We start from the raw sequence: 25384 nt of genomic DNA on the forward strand, positions 1-25384 counted from the left end.
TAAATTTTCTGTGGAAAACAGGATACACTTTTGACTTTGTCTTTCAGTTTATGTTAGTTATTCCTTCTTTTAAAAAAATAGCCCAATTTTCAAAATACTTTGAAAGGCAAGACTCAAAAAAGGAGTGCTTTTAAAAGTTGTACATTAAGTCTCACATTACCTCTCAAAAAATGTTTTTGAACCTTAAAAGGAAATAAAGGCCATGACAGTTTTAAAAAAAGACACAATAGCTGAGCTTTTAGTGCATAAAATATTTATTGACACCATTACCAAATAAAAGGTTTCCATCTCTTGAGTGGTCAGCTGCCTAAGCATAGATAGATAGGATTTACCTAGCTATGTAAACTTGACCGAGTTCCTCAGTTAAATTCGCCTTTGTGTCTGACTGTATCATGAGAACTTGCTTTCTACAGGTTACTTTTATATAAAGGCAACCTCAGTTAAGTGTAAGATGTGGGGCCAAAAAAGCCTCTTTGATTTTAAGTTGCATCACTAGACCTGCTGCCCAGATCCTGGGTCATATAGTCCTTTGTATGCTGTCTTCTGTCCTCCATTAAGAGAGATCTGACAGATGCGTATGCATCTGTAGAGAACAACCAGGATAGCAAAAGAGCCTAAATCACATCAGACAAGGAAAGAATGATTTGTCTTGTAGAAGAGAAAACAAAGAGAAGAAGGGACTCTTGCCTTCAGGAACTTGAAGGCCTGTGTGTGTAAGAGAAATTAAAACTACACAAGAGGACAGAGCTGGAGTTGATGGCAGGTGGTCATAGAGCAACGTGTCTCAATTTGGCAGAAGGGAGAGTGTCAGTTCTGTGGAAATGGCATCTGGATTTGCTACTACCTTATAATGGCACCTGCTCTTACTGCACGTGTCCAAGCAGAGGCTCTTTGAATGTGTGTTTGATTTGAATAGAGGAGTTTAGCATATCCTTCATGTCCCTTCCTTGGAAAAAGTTAGCATTGCAGAAAGTTAGCATGTTTCTGGCTGTGCCATTGAAAGTGTTGTTTGTCTTTAAGGTGTCTGTTAGCCACTGTGAGCCTTGGTTTCTTCAGTTTATTAATACTTGGTGATTGCAGATATCATTGGTATAATGTACTGTCCGGCATCTTATTTCATTCTATGCTCTTACAGTTTCTGTGAGGTCCCAGGGCAGAGATTATTATCCCCAAGGTCAGGAGACCATGGCTCTGCTCCGTGACAGGGAATGATTCACTTTAAGTGGTACAGTCAGAGTTTGGGTAACACCTCGCTTTTTGATTTCTAGTTCAGCATTTCTCCTGCTTGGGAATACTTTACTGAGGTTCCTTTCAGCTTGACATATTTAGGGCACTAATTATTTGTAATGAAAAACAGATTCAACTTTTCACATCAATCCTTTTAAGTTATTTAACTTCCTGGGCATAATATTATGAATGCTGTTCAGTTAAAGACAGCATTTGTCTTTAACAGGGGTTTGTAAAACCCCGTTACAGGGGTTTGTAAAAGTCTGTGTTTTTTCTGTCTGCTTTCCCATCTGAAGATGGGAATCTACGGGTCGAGATTATTCAATAATATGGAGGAGGAGATACAAGCAGATATACTAGAATGGTGTGTGTGTGTGTGTGTGAGCACAAAACAAGAATTTCAAACAGAATCTTTTTGAAAATCAACAGAAAAGAAACCCACACCCTTTGCTTAGAAGCTATAAATCACGTTTCCTAGTGACAATCCTTGCTGATTTCTGAAAGTATGTCTCTTTGGTTTAAATCTGACCACAGTGTGCTATCAGAACTGATTACTTGAGCAAACTTCTGGTTATTAGACACTGAAGGCAGGGCATTTGGCCTAACTTCAGTTAAAAACAATCACAGAAAAAAAATTGCTTGTCCTTTGGATCCAAAAATATGATGACATTGTATACTCCAAAGATATCCATACCTTAAATCTTAGTGCTTGAAACTACCTTCTTTGAAAAACCTTGTTGAAGGACAGGCAGGGAAGTGTATTTTCTTTACTAAATAAATCCTACAACATACTGTGACTTCTTGTTAAGGACATTACTGCTGTATTTTTTGGAACTGACTGTACTTCATTGCGTTAAATTTTACCTTATGTTAGATAAGATTCTATTGGTTATATTTTGCCATGTTCTGGAGACAAATCTGGCTGATTAGCCTTGCCCTGATGGCCTGTTATGTATTGAGTGAAAAATTCCTCAGACATTCAGAATAATTGAAAGAGAAAAATAGAGTAAGTAACATTGTAGATTTTTTTTCCCTGTGAAAATTAACTATCTGAATATTAAGTAAGCCCTGCTACCCAATTTAACACAGAAAATACTTATATTTAAGGAAAGAGAATTTGTATTGGTTACCTGCTGCCAACTTTTTCTGTTACCTATAAGTTAGGGTTTTCTCCTACTGAGCTGAATCCTTTTTGTAATTTCCTTTGTTCTTTACTGGGTGGGAAGGCATCAGCTGTGACTTCTATTTAATACTAACCTTTCCTCTGGAAAAAGGGACAGATTGAAAGTGGCACGTTCTCTAGATCACTTCAAAAGTGATGTCAGTAGCATTTAGCAGAGGCTAGAACCTGCCAAATTCCTACACAGTGATAATCTTCATTTACTATAAAGTGGCAAAGTCATAAACAACTGTATTGAAGTGTGAATGTTTTCATTTTTGCGTGAGGGTTTCTTCCCCTTCCCCACCTTCTCTAACTTTTTTTCTGTAACTGGCTTAGGAAGTCTGTGCAAATTAAACAGAGTTTGGGGCTGAGATAGTTTTTACTGCAAGATGAGAACATTTACTTCACTACAGGCCCCCAGGCATGCGGAAGACTGTTCTCAGTAGGACAGTAACCCATACACTTCATTTTCATGAAAATTCAAATAAAAGATGATGGTATTTGGAAGACTAGTTTTGATGGAAAAAAATACACTTTGGCTGCAAAGGTTAGTTAGATGCTGAAACATGATACTTAAGAGGAGTATCTTCTTTATTTGTTGGACTTTAAAAATGTTCAATTTATTACCTCAGGGTTCAGTATCAAATTAAAAATAGATAAATGGAGACTTTAATAGTAGCCATCTGTCTGGAGAGTTTTTATTTGGTTTCTCTGGAGAGAAGAAAGATGGCTTAGATTATCTTTGAATGTCTCTTTTAGATATTTCATGAGGAGAATGCTGTGGTCAGGGTAGCAAGATAAAAGTCATGTGAGCAGATAATCTAACAGCTTTAGTGAAGTGTTGAAGACAGGGATAGGGGAATGAGGAAATGACCAGGCACTTGAAAGTTGGGGAAAACAGGTAGCCTGCAAAGATTGCATAGGAATGTAAAAGTCATTTGGGTAAGGGTGTCTAGAATAAAGTAAATGGAAAGTGGGTCTGTTAATGAACAAAAAAAAATGATTTCGAGTATGAATATGTAAGCAACCATAGTAACATCACTGCCTGTGATAGTGTTGTTATGAGAATATAAGTAATAGTGAATCAATATATAAGTTTGGATCTATTGAAAGTATCATGTTTCATCAAAATTTTAATATAAAATTAAATCGTGCTTGTCCCTTAAGCTGGAATGTAGTGTGAGAAGGTTATGGGCAACCGGAGAGTGCATATATCTAACGGACTGGAAATGAGTCAGTAATACTGAATAATTGGACGTATTTGGAGCCAAAGGGCCTGGGAAAAACACTGAAATATATGAAGAAAAGACAATGCCCCTGGTAAAATGTGCTTCCTATAATAAGTTACAGAGAAATCTTTGTTATGTTTCACATCTTTGGGAAAGAATTCCAAATATCAACCACATCTAATATATATTGTTCTTAATACTAGGTGACAAATGTATGACTTAGAAGGGCCGTTGACTGGTTTCTGTAAGTAGTCATATCCTCTCAAACTGAGATATGTCACAGAGCCATTGGTGTTTCCCTAAATAAACTTAGCTGGATTTTGTGGGTTTCAACAGTAGTTGTGTTACTGGTGGGAGAGTCTGTTGTGTGAATGGAGGTCTTGGTCCTTGGATTCTCCACAAGAAGATTTACATGGGGATCCCTGCCCCTCAAAAAGACAGTCAGAAGGAAAGTAGCAAACACAAAGCAGTTTATTAAAGGGAAAGTACACTCTTAAATCAAAGTGGGTGAGCGGGCAGATTCCCCTGAGGTAGAATGGCCCCTAGGTTGTTTTGGGATTGGATATTATTGGGTCTCTGTGGGCTGGGAGGAGCTGTGAGGTACAGTGGCATGGTCTCTAATGGAGGCTGCTTCTTTTCATTTGGGAGGCGCCCCCTACAGGTTGGGAGGAGGAGTTTGAACCTACAAGATTTTTATGTGAACCCACAAAGCAGCCTTTCTCCATGGGGGTGGGGAGGCTGTACCTGCAATGCAAAGGCATTATAATGAGTCTAGGGGTTACCCAGCGGCAGAGGTGAAGAGAAGAACTCATGCTCTGCACCTGTGGCTCTTGATTTGCCAGTCCCAAGGTCTTGGAAGCCACAAGGTGAGGCTGTTGTGCCTCCGAGCATTTAACATGTTGCTTATTTTTCACCATCCTTGCCTCCAGCTCAGGTCTGTACCATTCCCCTTCTTGGATTTGGGACTCTGCCTCTGGGTGTTCCTTCCACTGCTCCTGTCCAGCTTCTACCTAACAGATGTAGGTTTTTAATTTTGGTCTTGAGAAAAATATTTTTTTCAAGCATCTAATGGCATTGCCACTTGTTCTGCTTAATTTAGCTGTTTGTCAATATAGTTTTGTTACTGTAGCTAGGGAGGAACCTGGCAAGGAGAATTTATACCCGAGTATTTAAAATTATTTACCCTGTTTAAAGAAAGGTGGGTTGATGTCCTCTTTGAGGAGAGGTGTAGAAGGTCCTTTCTATCTATCCTAGCAGTGTTTCTGGACATTTCTGATGTTACCCATTGGGCGGTGAGGGTTCCGGGTTGAGGGTAGGAACGTAGTACAATTTTTAAGTGCCTGCCAAAAGAGATCTTCTCATTATGAGTTTATTTAGTGGGAAGTTACAGATTCCCATAGCTTCACACCTAAACATGAGATATAAATAGTAGGTGTTTATACCCCTAACTTCTTCTTTTAGCCAATTATAATATTGAAAATTAAATTCCTCCTTCTCAGTGAGGTCTGGCATTTCATTAGCAAGATTTTTAAATGATTATTGAGAATCCTTGGGCATTTAAGAAAACAGGAATTGTTTGAGAAGCATGGCAGTGAATGTATATGATAGTAGAAACAGGTAAACTGTATTTTTTCTGGACAATATTTGCTGAAATCTTGAAATATTGTTTTTTTCAGTGCATGTAGCAGATATTTATATATGATAGTTTTTAGGGGTAACTTGACCTCTATAGATGGTTTCCTGGTCGCATGTTAGTATATGATTGGGCCAGTGCAGTCTGTCTGATCTCAGTACCCATTATTTTCTCAGTTACTCCTTCTGTTCTAGTCCCATGGCCTTTTTGCTGTTCTTTGAACAAACCTAATTTGTCTTTAACCCAGGGCCTTTCTATTTGCCTTTTATTTGCTGTTCCTTCTGTCTGGGAGCACTCTTTAGTTCTTCACTGGCTCATGCCTTCCTTCTTCTTCCTCTTTTTTTTTAAGTTTATTTATTTTGAGAGAGAGAGTGAGAGAGAGCAAGTGAGCATGTGCACATGTGCATGAGCTGGGGAAGGACAGAGAGAGAGAGAATCCCAAGTGAGCTCTGTGCTGTCAGTGAAGAACATGACACAGGGCTCGAACCATGAGCTCATGACCTAAGCCAAAATCAAGAGTCAGATGCTTAACCGACTGAGCCACCCAAGTGCCCCTGGCGCGTTCCTTCCTTAGAGCTCTTTTCAGATCACCTTGTCAGAGAGGCTATGCCTGACCATGTCATCTGAGACTGTTCATCTCCCCTCACTCTGCTCCCTGCTACTCTTCTTTAGTTGTCCTCACAGGACTTATCTTTACCTGAGGTTATATTCTATACTTGTTTGTTCTGAAGTGCTGCGATGCCAGGCCTCATCTATCCTGTTCACTAAAAGATTCCCAGTGCCTTAAGCTGTACCGGCCACATGGTAAGAACTCAATAAATTATGTTGAGTGAATGCATGATTGTCCAAATATACCATGAAAATACATATCTTATTAGGCTGGTTGTGCTCTATTTTATTAAATAAGATTTTGGAAATGTAGAATATGTTTATCCCCACCCCAAGTCCGCAAAGGTGAATTTGCATTCTTACATTTGTGTTACTTGGTGTTAGGGATCTGAAGTGCTAATCACTCATTCCTTCTTTCTTCTCCCCTGGATTCCAATTGAATATAGACACATAGTGAGTTGGATAGAGATTGATATATGTATTATTAAACTGAGCAGTGCCTGATAATCTACAATGTGGGGGCTTTGGAGAAGCTTGGTTTAAAGCAACTTGGGTTCAAGAATGTCCAATAGATTACACACTTCTTTGGCAGTTACCTTTCTCCCTCCAACTGAGTGTTGAGTGGTTCTGACCAGAAGGGCTTATGGCGTGAAACACAAAGCAGAGGGCCCACTGTCCTCAGCAAGCCATCAGCAGTCTGTGAAAAGACAAAATGGGGCACTTGGGTGGCTCAGTTGGTTAAGCGTCCAATTCTTGATTTTGACTTGGGTATGATCCCAGGGCCATGGGATTGAGACCCGCGTTGGGCTCTGCACTGAATGTGGAGCCTGCTTAAGATTCTCTCTCTTTCTCCCTCTGGCCTTCTCCCCCACTCATGTGCTTTCTTTCTCTCTAAAATAATTTTTTTAAAAACAGACAGAATGGAACTTGTTTTATTCACCTACTAGTTAAAAATGTGAAAATGTGGCTCAATGGATGTTAGATTCTACTGGTTACATTAGCAAGTCCTCCTCATATGGAAATGATTCAGTAAACAGGTGGAGAGACAAATTGAAAGGATCGCTCCAGCTCCACCCCCTCAACTGGGAACCAAGCAGTATCACCCTCTTCGGTGGAAAAAAGGGGACGGGTTGCAATTATGGTTATCCCCTGAGTAATTGCAGTTGCAACACATATATTGAAATATACCTACAAACAAATAATTTTAACCAGAAAAGAGCTATCAACACAGGATGTTTCTGAGAGTTGCTTGCAGTTGTGAGTCATCTAGACATCTGCCAGATAAAATATTAGGCTCTATTTGTATGTGTGTTTAAGGGAAAGAATGGATGTTAATCCAGCATCTATTCAACACCTGTCAATAAGAAAGGTATATACTTATGAAATAATATCATATCCTACCCTTGATATGTTTAGTATGACTAATACTGACTTCAAGTGCAAACTCAGGAGCTTTTTATATTTCAGGTTCGTGGGAGTAAGGGAGAAGTTCTATACATTTTGGATGCTACCAATCCACGACACTCCAACTGGCTTCGCTTTGTTCATGAGGCACCATCTCAGGAGCAGAAGAACTTGGCTGCCATTCAAGTGAGCTTATTTGCTTCTTATTTGTACTATGTATGCTCTGTGAGGGGAATGAACTAATTTCTAACTGCCCTCCCTGTTTTAGATTTATTTCCCAATGACTTGCTTCAAATAACAGTAACTATCTCATAAAGCAGAGAAATCTCATCTAGTCAGCATATGCAGGAAAGGGCAAGTCTAGTTGTAAATTGACACCAGATCACTCACTTTATGGGAATTCTTGAGGGAACGAATTACATGGTCTGATATTGTCCTTGGCAGATCTTGTTTTCAAGTACTTTTAATTCATTCAGTGGATATTGATAGTTTCCTTAGTTTGTTGGTTGTTTGGCTCATAGTAGGATATTCTGTGTTATTGTTTGGGAAAAGCTTCATGGAGAAAATTTACTTGGGTATATCCCCATGACTGGACTTTGAGCTTCTTGAGTGAGGATAGTGTATTACTCAGAATTTTCCAGAGAAATAGAACCAATAGGGTCTATATGTCTATGTCTATGTGTATATATATATGTGTGTGTGTGTGTGTGTGTATGTATGTATACACACACACACACACACACACACACATATATATATATATATATATATATTAGAGAGAGAGAGACGGTGGGGGGTAGAGAGAGACACAGAGAGAGATTTATTATAAGGTATTGGCTCGTATGATTATGGAGGCTGGCAAATCCAAAATCTGCAGAGCTCAAAATCCGCAGAGCTCAAAATCCCACTTTGACTCTAGAGGCCATAGAACAAGGAAGCTGCTATAGAATTTGAATTTGAGAACTATCAGGCTGCCATAGAATCAAGAAGAACCAGTGTCCCACTTCACACGCCATTAGGCTGGAAGAGCAGATATTACAGTGTGAAGGTCATAAAGCAGGAGAATTCTCTTATTTGGGGGAGGATCACCTTGTAGTTCAATTCAGGCCTTCAACTGATTGGATCAGGCTTACCCACATGTGGAGGGCAATTTGCTTCACTCAAGTCCATTTATTTAAATGTTAATTTCATGCCAAAACATCCTCACAGAAACACCCTGAATGATGTTGAAACAACTATTTGGGAATCCTGTGGCTCAGTTAACAAAATTAACCATCCCAAGTGGGAACCGTATTTTATTGAATTCTGTCTGTATCCCTGTATCCTAGTATAGTGCTGCATGTAATGTTAGGCTCTGATACAAACTGTGAGTTGAACTTAGGTGATTCCACAGTAGAAACTCAGCCAAGAAGAGAAAAAGTTAAGGCAATAAGTTCTTAGAGGGGTTCTCTAATTAAAACTCACTGATCGGATGATTAACAGAACAAAAAAACATTACATTCTATTGGGGAATTGACCCATTTCATGGGAAAACCCAGCTCATGGATCCTAAACTACAGAAGAAGCAGCAAAACAATGGTTAGCAGAAGTAAGAGAAGGGAAAATAATAAGGGAACTAGTATTTCTTTAAGTATTTACCATATGTGCTGTTCTAGAAGCTTCATATACATCATGTATTTATTCATAAGAACTGTGAAAGTTTAATAATTTGCTGAGGGTTATCTGATTTCACTCAATTCTGAGTGTAATACCATTGGTCACAAGAGGGAAAATACATAGAATTAGGTTTTAAAGTAACCAGCAAGATAGTCATCTAGACTATTCCACTTCCTGGTGTTTTTAGCTAACCAAATCTTTTCAGTACACATAAGTATTAGATATAACCAATGTGATTACTGTCTTTTTTTTTTTTTTTTGTATGGATCAATGACATACTTTTGATCCAACAACAGATTTAAACTGATCTCTTTAAATGTGTAGACATTAAGTTATTTCAAGTATTTTGTTTTATTTTTTGTGGTTTCTGGAGGCAGGCATCTCATAGCAGCTTTGGTTACCTCACAATTTTCATTTCCAGACTCAGTTTAAGTGCTTTCTTGTGAATGTTACCAATATCAAAAAGCCCATGAAATTTACTTTAGGCAAAACCATTGTTTTGTTTTCTTTATTATTGTGTTTTAGATAGTATTATTGTATTTATTTATTTATCTATTTATTTTAAGTTTATTTCTTTATTTTGAGAGAGAGTGGGGGAGGGGCAGAGAGAGAGGGAGAGAGAGAATCCCAAGCAGGCTCCACACTGTCAGCACGGTGCCTGACATGGGGGCTCAATGTCACAAACCATGGGATAGGGCCTGAACCAAAATCAAGAGTCAGATGCTTAACCAAAAGAGCCACCCAGGTGCCCCGAGGAGGTTATTCTATTTAAAATAGATTCTTTCCTCCTTATGCTTAAATAATGATTTTAACCTTTGCTCAGATGACACCTTTTGTTTGAGAAATTTCTTCCTATTGGCTGTTATTTCTGTAGCATCAGTAGCTCTCTCCATTTGCCTGAATTTCCAGGGTGTGCTCAGTTTTGAGTTTTGTCTCAGACTCCCTTAGATAATCCTTGCTTAAGTATTTCCTCTAACTGTACATTTTGCTTGTAATGATCCCTTTAGGTAATGGAGTACTATGTTAGTATTTGCTCTCTATGCCCTATTTATTTATTTCATTACATGGTGGCCACCTGCATATCTGTCTTTCTTAGTAACCGTGGTTGCTTGGACTTACAAAATTTTCATGTTCATTCTGTACATTCATTGTAGAGCTTTTTCTCTATATTAACCATCTTTCTTTACTTGAAAGACAATAGGAATCCACAAAACATTATTATTGCAACTTTGATACTCTAAGAAATTATTATTTGGTTGAAGAGGAGGTGAAGTGGGGGTGGGATTAGAATAGGATTCATAAACTAACTAGAGGCTCTGTGGAGTTTCATACTTGAATTTAATTAGAATCTGTTCAGAGGCCACTGTGAGTATCTTTGGGTGCACAAGTGATGACAGTGCCTTTAATTCCTTTTAATGTTGTTTTGGCCTTCACTTAGAGGGGGGTTTAGTGCACTGTTACCATGTTTCTTGCCATGGAGCACAGTATGGATCTTTGTTAGCTCCCTTGATGGAACCTCTTTTTCACTTGAACAGTAGCTGGAGTAGCAGATTGTTCAGGGTTCAAAATCACATCTGAGCTGGGGGCAGAGGACATAATGCTTGGGTCACAAGGCTGACAGTGATGTCAGCCTTCTAATTGGTTGGGATAATCTCCTGAGGGTTGCATTCCAGAAACATTGAGTTGGTAGGAGAAGATCATAATGTTTCCTGCATAACATTATGAATCACTTACATTCCAAATTGTATCTGAAATTTGGGGTATTCAGGAAATTTTTTATTTGAGCTGTATGTCCCAGGAGTGGAGTAAATGAGAAACATTTGTGGCTATGTGGCTTGCTTGGTGGAAAACGTCAATACTTGGTCCAATTTTTTTGGACCAGGGATTAAGAATTTGAGGTCTGTTTTGGCAGTGGATTGAAACTCCTTTTTGGAGACTTAGTTTACTTGTAGTTTTGCAATTTATTTGATTTTGGAAAATTTGCTTTGGAAATGATTTAAATATATGAATTATTGAAGGATCTCTTCAGCAAAAAATTCTTCCCACATGCACACATTTTAGAATAATTAGTTGAACTGTATGTCCAGACTTATGAAAAATATTTCCAACTGAACCAGACAATTCAAAGTGTGAAAGATGTGGCTTAAAATGAACCAAAAGAATTCTTAGGCTCCATAAAAAAAATGGGTGATTCTTATTAAGTATTAATTTTGTTACACCAAAGGAAAAAATGTAATATTTGAAAAAAAAGATTTGACCTACTCAGTGTTTTGCAGGCTTTAAACATTTTCTGATCTTTTCATAGAAAACTATTTAAGTACAGGATTATGCATTTAAAGTTGAGACTTTGAATTCTTGGGACATTTCAGAGAGAGTGCTACATCTCATGTTCTTAAGGACATATTTCCAGGCATCGCTTCCCTGGGACTTTTTGCAATATATTATCAACATAAATGAAAAGGTGTCTTGGTGTTATAAGAAAAAGGAGCATATGGAAAAACATTTGGGTTTTGATATACCTCATAAGGGATGTCACATTGTGGAGATGGTCTAAATAAGTTGAGAGAGCACTAGGTATTGAGCCAAACTTGTGATGTCAACACAGGTTGGTCCCAATTCTGATGTCAGTTTAGTTGTCCCATTACCAGGAGAGCTATTCTATTACATGTTTTTTTCTGTCCTTCCTCTGCCTTGTGTGAGGATGGACAGACACTCTTACTTTATCCTGGAGTCTTCTGGTGACACATGATATTTCAAAATGGCAGAGCTGGGGGATCAAATGTAGATTTCCTAAGAGTGAAGCAACTAGAATATTTTTAAAGCATGGATAAGACTTTATCCATTGTCATCCAGACACTTACCAAATAGTGTTGATGTAGCATTCATATAGCAACCAAGCAACCAAAAAATAAAAAAAAAAAAACATCAAAAAGATTTTTCATTTCTACACCAAATTAGTTTTCTCTAATTTAGTTTCTTCTCTATTTCTGTTTCTTCTTATCAGATTTATATAAGTGGCATTTTTATAATATTTTCTAGAATCTGTTACAGAATATTAAGGTACAACTGTCTAATGATTTTCTTCGGTAATACCATAAAAATATCAGTTAAATAATATGCAAATCTTTTAAGGGATTATCTTACAGCAAAGTACATATTTGCCTTTCATGAGGTAAAAGTTTAAATAAAGTACAATTACAAGTACAATTACAAGCAGTTGGTCCTCTGAAGTTTTAAATTCTAGCTCTGCTGTGGCCACTTATTCCTATAGGGAGCAGAGGAATTATTATATTATTTGTCAACTTATTATTCTAAGTCAGAGTATAATTTATTGACCAGTCAAATGAGTATTTATAGAAATATCCTTAAGTGATGCATAGCGATAACCTTGAAATATATGTTAATCCTTAGTAATGATGATGAAGATGGCAGCTAACACTTACTGAACACTTACTATGTGCCAGTAAGTGCTTCTGTGTGTTATAACCCTGATCCTTACCCTGACCCTATGAGGAAGGTGCTGTAATTGTCACCAACCTTTGTAAGCTGAAGATGCTGATACACAGACTCTAAGTAACTTGCCTGAGACCACACAGCCAAGAAGTACTGGCTAGGAATTGAACCCAGGTGACCTGTCTTCTCTTCCCACCCTCTGAACCTCTGTGCTCTAAAACCTTAGAGTTGAGATAATTTATAAAGGAGTAAATTCAGATTTTGAGAACGTTCCATGTTTCTGAACTTGCTACCTAGATATTTTGAAACGGCTGAACATTTGCAAAATTGTTTATTTATATAAAGTTTTTATTTAAATTCTAGTTCCATTTATGGTAAAAATGGTTTCAGGTATAGAATTTAGTGATTAGTCACTTACATATAACACCCAGTGCTCATCACAACCAGTGCCGTCCCCAATACCCATCACTTATTTAGCCCATCCCCTCACCTAACACCCTTGCAGCAGCCCTGTTTGTTTTGTATAGCTAAGAGTCTCTTATGGTTTGCTTTTCTTTTTTTCTCCCTTCCCTATGTTCAGTTTAAAAATATAGATATTTTAAAGTTATTTACATCATATATTCCTTTATCTTTTTTAAGTTCTCAAGCTACCCTGAATTCAAGCATTGCCCCTTCTTTTCCTTTACATAAAGGTCATGCTTAGGTAATATCTGTCCTTGCCTCTTCTCTCCTTTGGTTCCTTTCTCCCCAGCTGCTAGCTAATGTGTTAAAAGTGTGTTACAGTTAACATTTAAATCTCTTGATATTAATAATAGTAAAATTCTAGGATCTGAGCATGGCAGGTTGAGTATAGGGGAAAATTTTGAGTAGGTGGGACTTCCTGGGCTTTTGAAGCGAGACACCATACAGGTAATTTCTTCTACTATCTCCATTGAAGACTACTCCCGCTTGCCAGTGTCCATGTCTCATCCAGCAACAAAACAGACCGTTGTGGCGCCTTTGACTATGAGGATTCTGTGAATCACTTTTATTAGAGAATTACTTTTGAATAATTTTTCAGAATGATTTTCATCTAGCTTGTCTTATCTGTATCTGTTTGTGATTGCATTAGTTATCTATTGTTATGTAACAAATTTGCCTCAGATTTAACAGTTTGAGACAACGAACATTCATTACTTCATACATGTTCTGAGGATCAGGAATTTAGGAGCAACTTAACTTGGGTGGTCCTGGAGTTCTAGCTCAAGGACTGCCATGAAGTTGTGATCAAGTATTAATTATCTGGGGCTGTTTGCAATCTCCAAAGACTTGATTAGGGGTGGGGATTCTACTTCCAGGATCGCTCACATGGCTTCTTTACCATGTAAACATTCCCGGGGGTTCCTTATGACATGGCAGTTTGCTTCTCTGAGAGTGATGTGAGAATGAGAGAGAGAGAGAGAGAGAGAGAGAGAGAGAGAGAGAGAGAGGTGGGGGGGAGGGGGAAGAGACAAGCAATCTTTTATAACCAAGGTTTGGGAATGACATACTGTACCATTATTGCTGTGGAATGCTAGTAGTCGCATAGACACAGACCAACCCTGGTATAGTGGAGGAGGGGACTACACAAGGGTAGTGAATTCCAGGAGGTGGGGCATCATTGGGGGCCATCTTTAAGGCTGGCTCTGGCAATGGTCAATGAGGAAAATTTGCTTTAGAGGACAACAGGGAAAGGTTAAAGTTAGTGGACAAAACAAGGACTTGATACAGACTCAGAGGAATGCAGAACCAGCCCAGTTTGGATATTATTAAGAAAGGCAATTTAAGCAGTAGATTTCTGGCTCTGACCCTTGCTGGCTGAGCAGTTCACTTAATGCATTCATTCACCTGATAGCTCTCGAGCATCTGCTGTGTGCCAGGGCCTGTCCGGAACGCTGGAGATATTGTAGTTAAAAAGATGAGCTAGTTACAGTCTCCATAGTGGTCAAAATAATCTTTGAACTCTTCCTTTTTGTGAATTAATGATAACAATACCACCTTATTGGATTTTGTGAAGATTAAATTAAACAAGGGTAACATATGCCAAACACCTGGCCCCTATGTGTGCCAGTATAAGTTAGCAACTATTTTCATGATCACAGCTCTGCCAGGTTTATAGTTTTTGTCTTTATCGTTTTGTTTCTATAGAAAGCAGAGCAAAATCTACTTCATTTCTTCTAACATCTTCTCAAGGTAGCAAGTATAAATTCCAAGCATGTAGAAGACTCTTTAGTAAGTATTCACCACTCAGGGAACAACCTGCTATGTGGAATGACTAAATCCTAGCGGGCCTGCTCTCAACTATGCAGCGGCAGCCTGGTTGCCTGCTCCTGAGTGTTCTGGTTGCTGGATGCACAGGGAAGCATGCGTCTGCCCAGGCCACTTGAGTACTGCTTGCTGTGACTCTGTATCGGCTGTAGCTGTGTGGCTTGTCTTCCCTTTGGAAAGATAACTAGGACTTTGTAAATGTGAGAAATGTCCTGTGGGGAAGGTGTCCTGTTGTACTGTGCAGAGACCTTTATCAGATACAGTGATTTGGACAACCTTTAGAGATAGGTTTAAGATCATTTTGATTGTGCTAAGGCACTTTTCAGCTTTTTAAAAGAAGCAGGTTTTGTGCAGGCATTGTCTCTTAGCACATAGACATTCTGCCTGCTTTCAGGTATCTTTCAGAATGGGGAATGCTGGATGTTAGTAGGTATTGTCTCTAGAAATCATTTAAAAGGCTCCTGTGCTTTCATAATTTGTAACCCAGCAAAGTCCACCTCTGTGGCATTATTAACCAAAGGGAAGCTAGAGGGCCAAAGAATGCTTATTTCCTAATTGATTTGGGGCCTTTGTTAATAGGATTGGTGATAGTGTAACTATGAAGTAGAACTTAAAATAGGAATTCTGTGAAATTATTCTTCTGGGAGGAAAAGTGTTGAGTTTTATATTTAAAACTTAATTTCAATTTATTATTAATTTAAAAGTAAATTCTATTTAATTTAATTTAATCTAGAATTTTTAAAATATAAAAGCAAATTATTTAATTTAAAATCTTCCCAATACCTCCAGAATAGAAATCCAAACTGCCTAATATGTCCGTGGGCTCACTTGGAGAAATCATTTACTTATACATGTGTTTCTGTCACTGGACTGAGATTGTCAAGAACAGTCTGTATTGGTTATGTTTATTTTCCCGCTGCCCACGTGGCCTGGATGTATCTAGTCGGGGCTCAGGGAGTGCTCAGTGACCTGGCCTCCACTGCTCCTTCCACTGCTCCTTCTTTCCTGATGTACACCTAGTTGGTTGTGCCTTGTCAGTTTGGAAGAAAGCTTATGTCTGTTTCCTTTGAAATAACAGAAAGCGAATGCTTCCACTTGAACTCTGGTCTGCTGTTTATGTGTATGTGAGTATTTGGTCTGGCAAGGTGTTACATTTTTACTCTGTGAGTGCTGAGTATGTACTGGTATGTGTGCATACATTTCAGTCTACTGTGTGAGTATTTTATCTCTTAGATGACTGTGTGGCCAACAGCACCTTGTTGTTAAGTCAGAGATTTTTTTTTTTTTACAGATATTACTACAGATAAAGTCTTAAGTTTAGATACTCCGTTGATTAACAACCCAGCAAGCAGTCCACTCGGGACTAACTCAGAAACCTAGGCTATGGAATAGGGAAGTGACAGAGGTTCGTGGGAAAGATGATATTTGCTGCGAGCTGGTTCTTTGAAATTATACTTAACAAACGTAATAATCAAAGATTAGGATTTGAAAATTAATCAGAACTATATTGAATACACTGGAACTGTGCTTTATAATTACAAGGTTTAAGAAGAGATGTGGTAGAAACTAAAAAGAAGAAAGTTTAAAATATTGTAGTTGCTAAAAAATATAATGTAAAGAAGAGGCATTTGTGTTAGATACAGCGAAGCAAATAACATGAATACCCCATATCAGAGGAGGAAATTAAGATCATGTATATATAATTATATATATTATATATTATTATATGTATATTATTATATATTATTATATTATATTATATTATATTATATTATATTATATTATATATTATATTATATTATTATATATACATATATATTTAAGTGTTAAATATAAAATATAGACAACAAAAATATACTACTTGTTTTCAAGCAAGATTTTTTTGGGTATAAACATAAAGAGTAAAATGGCTTTATTTTTGTTTTTTTTAAATTGGAGATACATTTTATGATGAGTTTTAGATTATTTTTTAATGATTGATTTTAAATACAGTAGTCAGTAAACTGCAGAGTGAAGTTAATTTAATGCATATAACACAAAACACTAGAATTAGCCACATTTAGTTCTTTATGAAGGGAAGTTGGGTTTTCTAGGGAAATTTTTATTTAAAAACATGTGCTCCATTCAGTGCATGCGTGGATTCTCATAAAAGGTTCAGCTACTACTTAGCAATACAAAGTAAAATGTGAAGTTCTACATTATATCACTGAATTAATAAAATATTCAAAAGAAAGTATAAAATTTATGTTATAATTTATATATCTTTCAATTAATGTAACCTGCAATAAAGTTATACTGTATCCAGGTAAGTATATTAAATTCTGAGAATTTGAGAAAACTGGCTCACAAAACCTTAGGAAAAATGTTTCTTAGAATCTAATCTAATCATCCTTAATTGTGTCTTAGTCCTCTTTGAAAATCTCACATGATTCAAAAAAGACATCTTGGGGAAAGGAAAAAGGAAGATTAGTTACTGAGTTGTAAGCTACTGTTTGTGCTGCTTTATTGCATCAAGAAGGTAGGTACAGAGTTGAATGGGAGGGGAATTCTAAGATTTGAACTGTGACCTTCCCTTTTACTTGGAGTTTGTTTAGCAAGAATCTGGAAAGTAATTAAGTATATCATTATCATGGCTGACTTACGTCAAAACTATACACACTTTTTATTATGCTTAATTAAATGCATAATCAGTTGAATAATGTATCTATTATTTCTCAAGTTGGGATTTAATATACATTTTATTTAATTCACCTCAGTGGGCAGAGATTAAAGCAATATTTCCTGGTTTCTTTTCTTGTGGTTAACTAAGTCCTTTGAGATATTGCTGTGCACACTTAATGGTTGTTTACATATCTGTCTATGCTATTAGACTTTTTTTCCTCTCTTTCGTTCGTTCATTCGTTCTATTAGTTTTCCACAAAGGAGAAAGGAACAAGAAGGGGCATGGTCATTCTTGCCAAGAGTTAACCTGACTGTTCTGGCAATAGCACGTAAACCCAGCTAGGCTTTTGAGAGCTTTCCTTCTGTGACTTAATTCAATCCGCCCATTTCTAGACTTTGGAGCGTAGTGTGCTTGTAAGTAGCTTTTCTTCCCTTTTCTCATTTTTTTTATCAGTTTTAAATGCATATTATTGGGCATTTATATACTTTCATTAAACTTCTGTAAATATATTCTGCTTTATTTTTTTAATGTTTATTTATTTTGAGAGAGAGAGAGAAAGAGAGAGAGAGAGAGAGCCTGAGCATACAAGATGGGGAGGGGCAAAGAGAGGGAGACAGAGAATCCCAAGCAGGCTTCATACTGTCAGCGCAGAGCCCAATACAGGGCTTGATCCCATGAACCATGAGATCATAACCTGAGCCGAAGTCAAGAGTCGGATGCTTAACCGATTGAACCACCCAGGTGATCTGATATTCTGCTGTATTTCAATTCATGGTAAGATCGATGCCACATTGTATAAAAAAGTGATATATGATAATCCCTTGAAATACTTTGCACCTTGCTATTCAATAACACATACAATTTTTAACTCTGTTGAGATCATCTAAAACCCGTAGGAAACCCTATCATAATTTTAACCCTAGAAAATCAGTCACTAAAACTAAAAACAAAACAAGACAAATGAAAACTGATTATCCATAGTTATGAAATGAGATTTCAAATTGTGCCACTTTGGGCCATTATAAAAATTTGTCACATTTTTGTATCAACATTATCTTACTTAATTTTAACAGTCCGCCTCCCCCAAATGGTAGTATTATCCCACTTTGCAGATGAAAAAGCTGAGCCCAAGTTTATAGAGCCTTGGAATAGTGGAGCAGAGCTTCCCATCCCATATCCATATTCTCCCAATCAGAGGGATGATGAGCACCGGAGTCAATTTTTATCTAGAAGAAACAGAGGAATACATGTACATTTAGGAGCAATTCTGAATATATGCTTCAAATACACTTTTTTTGGTCACCATGCTGTATATGATATTTTCAGGACCTATTTATTTTATAACTGAAAGTTGGTACCTTTTGACTAATTTCACCCATATTACCAATAAATGCATTTTTAATAAATGAATTGGGGTGATAGTTACAACTGACCTATTGCCAAAGCTAGTGAAATATGTAACTGAGACTTACAGGAGAAATCACAGATAGAGGTCACTGGGGATTGAGGACACTCTATTTAGAGGTTCAGTGGTTAAGAGAATATAACTAGCCTGTTTTAATGTTTGGAAATACATGAAAATTAAAAGATATTCTAAGAATATATATTCACCACTTATTTTGGTGAATATTAACAAAGGTGATATGTATAAAACTTGCACATCCATCAGCTCTGACAGCAAACGTGCACACCTACTTACAAGCCCACTCCTTCTCTTTCCTTTCTCCCAGTGTAGAGAAGTGTCCCCTCCTCTCTCCTGAGAACAGGTCCTCCACCTGTGTACCTCCTTCTGATGAACACTTCTGACATAGAGTATCCCTTCTCTTCTCTCGATACTCACCCTCTCACACTCAACAGGGTTCTTGTCATTGATTTTAAACATTCACACTTCTCTTTTCAAAATCGTTTCCTCTTGTTTCTACATCCCCTTGCAGCGGGGATCCTCTCTACTTACTTGAATTGTCTCTATGCTGGGTCTCCGGTTTTCTCACCTCCGACACACTCCTCAACCCACACTGACCTGGCATCTGGTGGCTCTCTTTCAGGCCACCAGTGCTCTCTGCATCGCTAAAGCACTCCAGGCTTTTTGGACCTCCTTCTGCTAGATCTGCTCAGCAGCATTAGGTGTTGTTGACAAATACCTTCGTCTTGAAGTGCTCTCTTCCTTTGTCTTCTCTGAAACCACCTCCTAGCCACTCATTTTCATTCCTTTTCTGGCAGCTTATACTTTTTTTTTTACCCAGCTATTGAATATTTGAGTTCCTTCCACTTGCTCTACACGTGCATGTTCCCTTTTCCCTTTGCTAGGTTCCTCTGTTTGTGTCCTGTAGATCTAAGCTAAGTCATCACATTGCCAAGAGGCCATCCTTGAACCTCAAATGAGATCAGCTCTCTCCATTCTATACTCCATTAGCACCATGTTCCTCACTGTCCTTGCATTCATCAAGTTGTTTTCCATTTCTTTGGTGGTTAATCAATGGCTTACTCCTAGTCTCTAAGCTCTTTGAGGGTGGGTACTGTGTCTGTTTCATTTCACTATGCTATACTTCATCTTAGCATAGCTCTTGGCACATACTTGCTTAATTTTTTTTTTCAAATGAATTACTTATCTCTATCAGAAGTGTTTCTTTGTTAAAATGAGAAAAAAAAAACCCAGTAAAATTAAAACTATTCATATTGAAAGCTTACTGCTCTGAAATTATCTGTAGGTTATTCAATGTTCCCTTTTTGTCTAGGTTAATATGTTTTATTTGGCTAGAAGTTATTTCAAATGTACTTTAGTTTTTTTATCAGATAGATTCCATTGTAGCGGCATAACAAACATCGTACATTTCGAGTTTGATTGTATTAGTCAGTGTTCTCCAGAGAAGCAAAATCGATAGGATGTGTATGTATATGTGTAGGTACGTGTGTGTAAAGAGACTTTATTAAAAGAAATGGCTCATATGATTATGGAGGCTGACAAGTCCCAAGATCTGCAGGGTGAGCCAGCAAACTGGGGACCAGGGGGACATGATATTCTACTTCTAGCCTGAGTTTGCAGGCCTGAGAACCTGAAGAACTGAGGGTATATTTTAAGTTCGAAGGCCCTCAGGCTTGAGACACAGCATGTGTTTTATCTCAAGTTCAAAGGCAGGAAAAAGCTGTTGTACCAGTATGGATGAAGTCAGGCAGGAGGAATTCTCGTACTCAGTGGAGGGTCAGTCTCGTTCTGTTCTGGCCTTCAACTGATTGGATGAGGCCCACCCATGTTGTGGAGAGCAAGCTCTTATAGTCAGCCTATGAACTGACATGTTAATCTTATTTAAAAACACTCTCACAGATACACCCAGAATAATGTTTGACCAGATATCTGGACACCCTGTGGTCCAGTCAAGTTGATACGTAAAATATACCATCATATTGATCAAATGAACAAAATTTCTTACATGTTTCTACTTTTCAGTCGTTTTTTTTTTTTTTTTTTTTTTTTTTTTTTCTGTCTCATTAGTCTGAGGTGGTTGCCTTACAAACACTGCAATTCACAGGGCATGTTTCATCTGTGCCTGACTTCTCAGTCACTCCACGTATTAAAGTGGCTTTGTCAGTCTACTTTTCTACAGTTTTTCTGTAATACCCAGTGTTACAGCTCGGTTTGTTGCTTTCCATAACCTAATCTACCCTTTGCAGCACTGTCAGTTTGCTGATGTTGTGTTCCGTATTTTAAAAAGCCCACTCCCTTTCAATCTTATTATCTTTTTTTAAAAAAAAAATTGTAACATTTATTCACTTCTGAGAGACGAGACAGAGTGTGAGCAGGAGAAGGGCAGAGAGAGAGGGAGACACAGAATCCGAAGCAGGCTCCAGGCTCTGAGTTGTCAGCACAGAGCCTGATGCGGGGCTTGAACCCACAAACTGAGATCATGACCTGAGCTGAAGTCAGACGTCCAGCCGACTGAGCCACCAAGGCACCCCTCAATCTTACTACCTTGTCTAAAACTTATCCGGCCTGTAGGGTTCGGAGTGAATTTCAAAGGCTGTTGTGAAACCGTCTCTAAAAATTCCATAGCTGTTGCTGTCTGTACAATTGTCTTGGTCCTTGTTGCTCCATTTTGTAATTTAACCGGTTTGTTCTGTTTCCACCAAGAGTATGTAAAGGTCTGCAGAGCAGAAAACGGTATGGGTATTCTTGTGAGTGTGGATGTTCTGCAGTGCCGTGCACATTATATATGGCAATAAATGCATTCAATGGACATTCAGTTTCTCTCATGTGCTTTTGAATTGACTTTTGGTATGTTGAGTGCGGTTCTCTTTCCAGGAAGCACATCTGCTTGTCTAATCTGTTCTCTTATTTCCAGTTGGTTGAAACACTCTCAATTGTTGGCTAACTTTTGAATTCTTAAGAATTTGTTGGGAATGGGAAATTGATTCCCCAACCCTTTTTGTAGCAAATTCCACTTTCCTGAGTGACTCTCTTGCTTTTACAGTCTTATTAATTCAAAAGGAAATGACAATTATTTTTCTCTTACTTAGTTCAATTCAGTGGGTCCTTTGTGGATAGCCTTCAGTGAACAAGGTGTTGAGTCAGGTATTGATATTTACACATAGTTGGATATGACGTAGTGCCTGCCCTCAGGGAACAAGCAGTCTTTGGAGAAAGGAAGAGGCAAGGGGAAGGAGAGACCTGTGTTTAGCTAATTCTCATGCCATTTAGAACAATGAATATTTTGGGAATGATAGTTTATATATAATTTGAGGATATAATCCCTTTCCTCATGGAGTTTCCAGCCCATTTGGGGGATGCAGCTAAATAAATGCAGATTGGGGTGGTAAATACTTTGATGAGGACAGCATAGACAGTTAGGGAGGCATGTGTGGGGAACCTGTTGTTCAGACCTGGTAATATAATAATTTGGTGGGAATTATTTTTTCCAATGTGATAGGGACCAGTACTTGGTCAAGTAATAGAAAAAGTTTGTTCTAGTAGGGATCATAGAATTGGTATTTCAGCCATTTTATTTTAACTTGTTTTATAAATATACATTGATTCTTTATTTTTTATTTTTATTTTTTTTGATTTATGACCACAGCCTTCTTGATACTGAGTATAGGTATTCTCACTAGAGTTTGCTACCATATTTTTTCATAACCACTCCTTATAGTATTCAGTTTTGCTATTTTTAAAGTAATATGAGTAAAGTTTCTTTCCTGCAAAGCAGCCTGAGTGTAGAATCCTTCCAGATTTATGATTCCCCTCATATTTTGTAATTGCTTTGCCTTCTGTAATTTGACAATTTTTTAGACTCACCTTTGAGTCTTCAAAATGTACAACTGGTTTTCTTTGAAACGGTTGAATATTTTCTTCCTCCTATATCTTTGGCTTATGTAATGTTGAGGTAAGTTACTAATTAAAACGACTTGTACAAGTGACATTACAGGTGTGGGAGCAAGCACAACAGACAGTTGGGACAGAAGCACACAAGTTAAGTGGTGAGGACAGAGGTATGAGGGAAAGCAGAGGGCAGGCTGCTGAGAAGACTTCTCTGGGCATCATTCAGCAGACTTGATGCAGAGTGTCAGGTAAATCTGGGAATGAGTTAAGTGGAGGCCACTTAAAAGAGTTTCTGATGTTAAATAGAGCAGATATGCTATGAGAACACAGTATTTCCTCTAATTGCTTCTATGTAAAATAGCTGCTCTGTTCTCCATAGCATAATCTTACTCTAAGATTGCTTGGCCCGTCAGTATTGACTTATAACTTATATCTAAGTAAAATAGCTGAGGTATAGTTTTTTTTTTTTTTTTAATATTTGTTTGTTTGTTTGTTTGTTTGTTTGTGAAGAGCCACTGTTTCTTAGGATCACATTATGTGTTTTCTATGTAACAAATTTTTCTTTTTATTCTTCTCATCTTTTCTGTTGACTCATTTCTCCATGGTGTCAGATTTGTTCTGGAAGATGCCTCAAAGATTACTTACTATCTTTGCTTGAGCCTCTCAGAGAAAGATAGCTTATATGTTAGTGATCTGTAATTATCGTATTTTATGGACTTGGTTTTTTGTCTAATATAGTACTCATTCCTAGGAATCATATCAAACAATTTCCTTGATGTGTGGCTGATTATCAGCTGTGATTAGAAAAGAAATTATTTTATTTACATTTGTTTGAAACTTCCATTTTTTTAATAGGGCTTGACTAATGCACTGTAAACATGAAATTAACTTATTTTGCACCATTCACTCTTTTAAATATACCTGTCATTTTCCGGCTTCACACTATTCTCCTTGATGTTTTCTTCTTACTCACCAAGAAAATAATTTTAAAAGTATTATTTTTCTTAAATCATTGTATCAGTCAACTTTTGCCAAGAAGACTGTCCTAGGAGCCTTAAAGTCTTAGTGGTTTATAGCAACAAGGATTTAGTTATTGTCCATGCAGGTACGGGCTACTGGAGACTGACTCTTTCCACCATTCGGTTCCACGTGGTGAACCATGGTGTCTAAAGTAACAGCACTGACCAGAGACATGCATTTTTCTGGCAGAAGGGAAAGAGCAGTGGCCCAAACATATGACGACTCTTAAAGCTTTCTCTTGGACATGGTTCACTTCACTTCCAGTCACATTTCATGGGTCAGTACAAGTCACCTTGTCAAACCTGATACAGTACACGCCTCCCACAGATGCCACTCTGAGCCACATCACAGGGGTGCAACCCCCTCCTCAGAGGGGAGTAAACAAATAGGAATGCAATGTTCTATTATAGTTATGTCTCATTCTATTTATTTTTAATAAAGTATTTTTGTATTTTTTAAATGTTTATTTATTTTGAGAGAGAGAGAGAGAGAGAGAGAGAGAGAGAGAGAGAGAGAGAGAATGTGAGTGGGAGAGGGGCAGAGAAAGAGGGAGAGAGAGACTCCCAAGCAGGCTCCATGTTGTTAGCACAGAGCCCGATGTGGGGCTTAATCTCTTGAACCATGAGATCATGACCTGAGCCTAAATCAAGAGTCAGATGCTTAATCAATGGAGCCACTCAGGTGGCCCAGTTATGTCTCATTTTAAATGTTTTTAGTTTTATTATTAGATCGCTATTAATAGATATGCTTTGTGAATTTCACTATGGAAATGATTATTTTTTTATATTTTTCAGCTTTGTATATTGAGCTCTACAGAAATGATGTTGATACACAGGTTAAGACTGAATCAGGGTTTTTGTAAAGAAGAATTAATTGAGAAGATATTAAATATGGAATTCTTCCTATTTCATTACGTTTTCTTTTCTCCATCTTTACCACTTGTCTCCTACTTCTGTTGATAATTGAATAGGAGTCCAAACTTTTTTTCCTCCACATTGGTATAGTTTCAGTTTGTAACCTCAAGCATCTTGAAGATGATTTCCTATCGTGTTGATTAGTCATTAGTTGTCTTGGCTGGATAATCTGAATTTTCACTACTTACTACCTTTTCAATACAATGAATTGTGCCTTTGCCAATGTCACAATCATGACTTCTTCTTACGTTGTCCACATGTATCCTCCTAAATCACCACTATCTGGATTATGGTAATAGCCTACCACGAAAAGTAAATAAAGGAAAATATCAGTAAACTTTTTACTAATAAGTACTTTTCTTTTGTAGACACGGCCTTTTAATATTCTTTTTATTCTTTTCTTTCACTATTCATTATTTGTAAAATGGTGAGCAAGTGTTATGAGTAAAGCTTACACTGTGGGGGATACCTGGTAATTCTTGTTTGCTGCCTTGAGGAAATTATCTTTGGAGAGATAAGATCAACATGTATTAGAATTTTACTGGTCATATGAATTAAATGACAAAAAACAGAAATAAATTGCAAGTGCCCAATAAACTTAAGGCATTATATATGGAGAAAACTCCTGGAACCTAATTCAGTAGATTAGAGAGTTTCATGGAGAAGGATGAAAATGAGGTGTGCCTCAGATGACACTGAGGAGTTGTAGCAAGGAGGCTAGGTGGCATCTTTGCAATTGTACTAACACAGGAATAAATTCAGTATTTTCTGAGAGCAAGTATACCAGTTGGACTGAAGAACAGGAGGCAGGTTCATTT

At 37.6% G+C, this 25384-nt stretch overlaps 1 protein-coding gene across 5 annotated transcripts in view; it reads left to right on the forward strand.

Moving 5' to 3' along the window:
• The window catches only part of PRDM5 (PR/SET domain 5), a 204331-nt gene that overhangs the window by 62859 nt on the left and 116088 nt on the right, over window positions 1-25384 (forward strand). For all 5 annotated transcript variants that reach the window (XM_042983975.1, XM_042983979.1, XM_042983976.1 and 2 more), the window contains exon 3: window positions 7328-7450. In XM_042983975.1, coding sequence (XP_042839909.1) covers window positions 7328-7450 — 123 coding nt within the window. The remainder of the gene's footprint in view (window positions 1-7327; window positions 7451-25384) is intronic.

This window comes from Panthera tigris, chromosome B1 (assembly GCF_018350195.1).
Source record: "Panthera tigris isolate Pti1 chromosome B1, P.tigris_Pti1_mat1.1, whole genome shotgun sequence".
Classification (NCBI taxonomy): domain Eukaryota; kingdom Metazoa; phylum Chordata; class Mammalia; order Carnivora; family Felidae; genus Panthera; species Panthera tigris.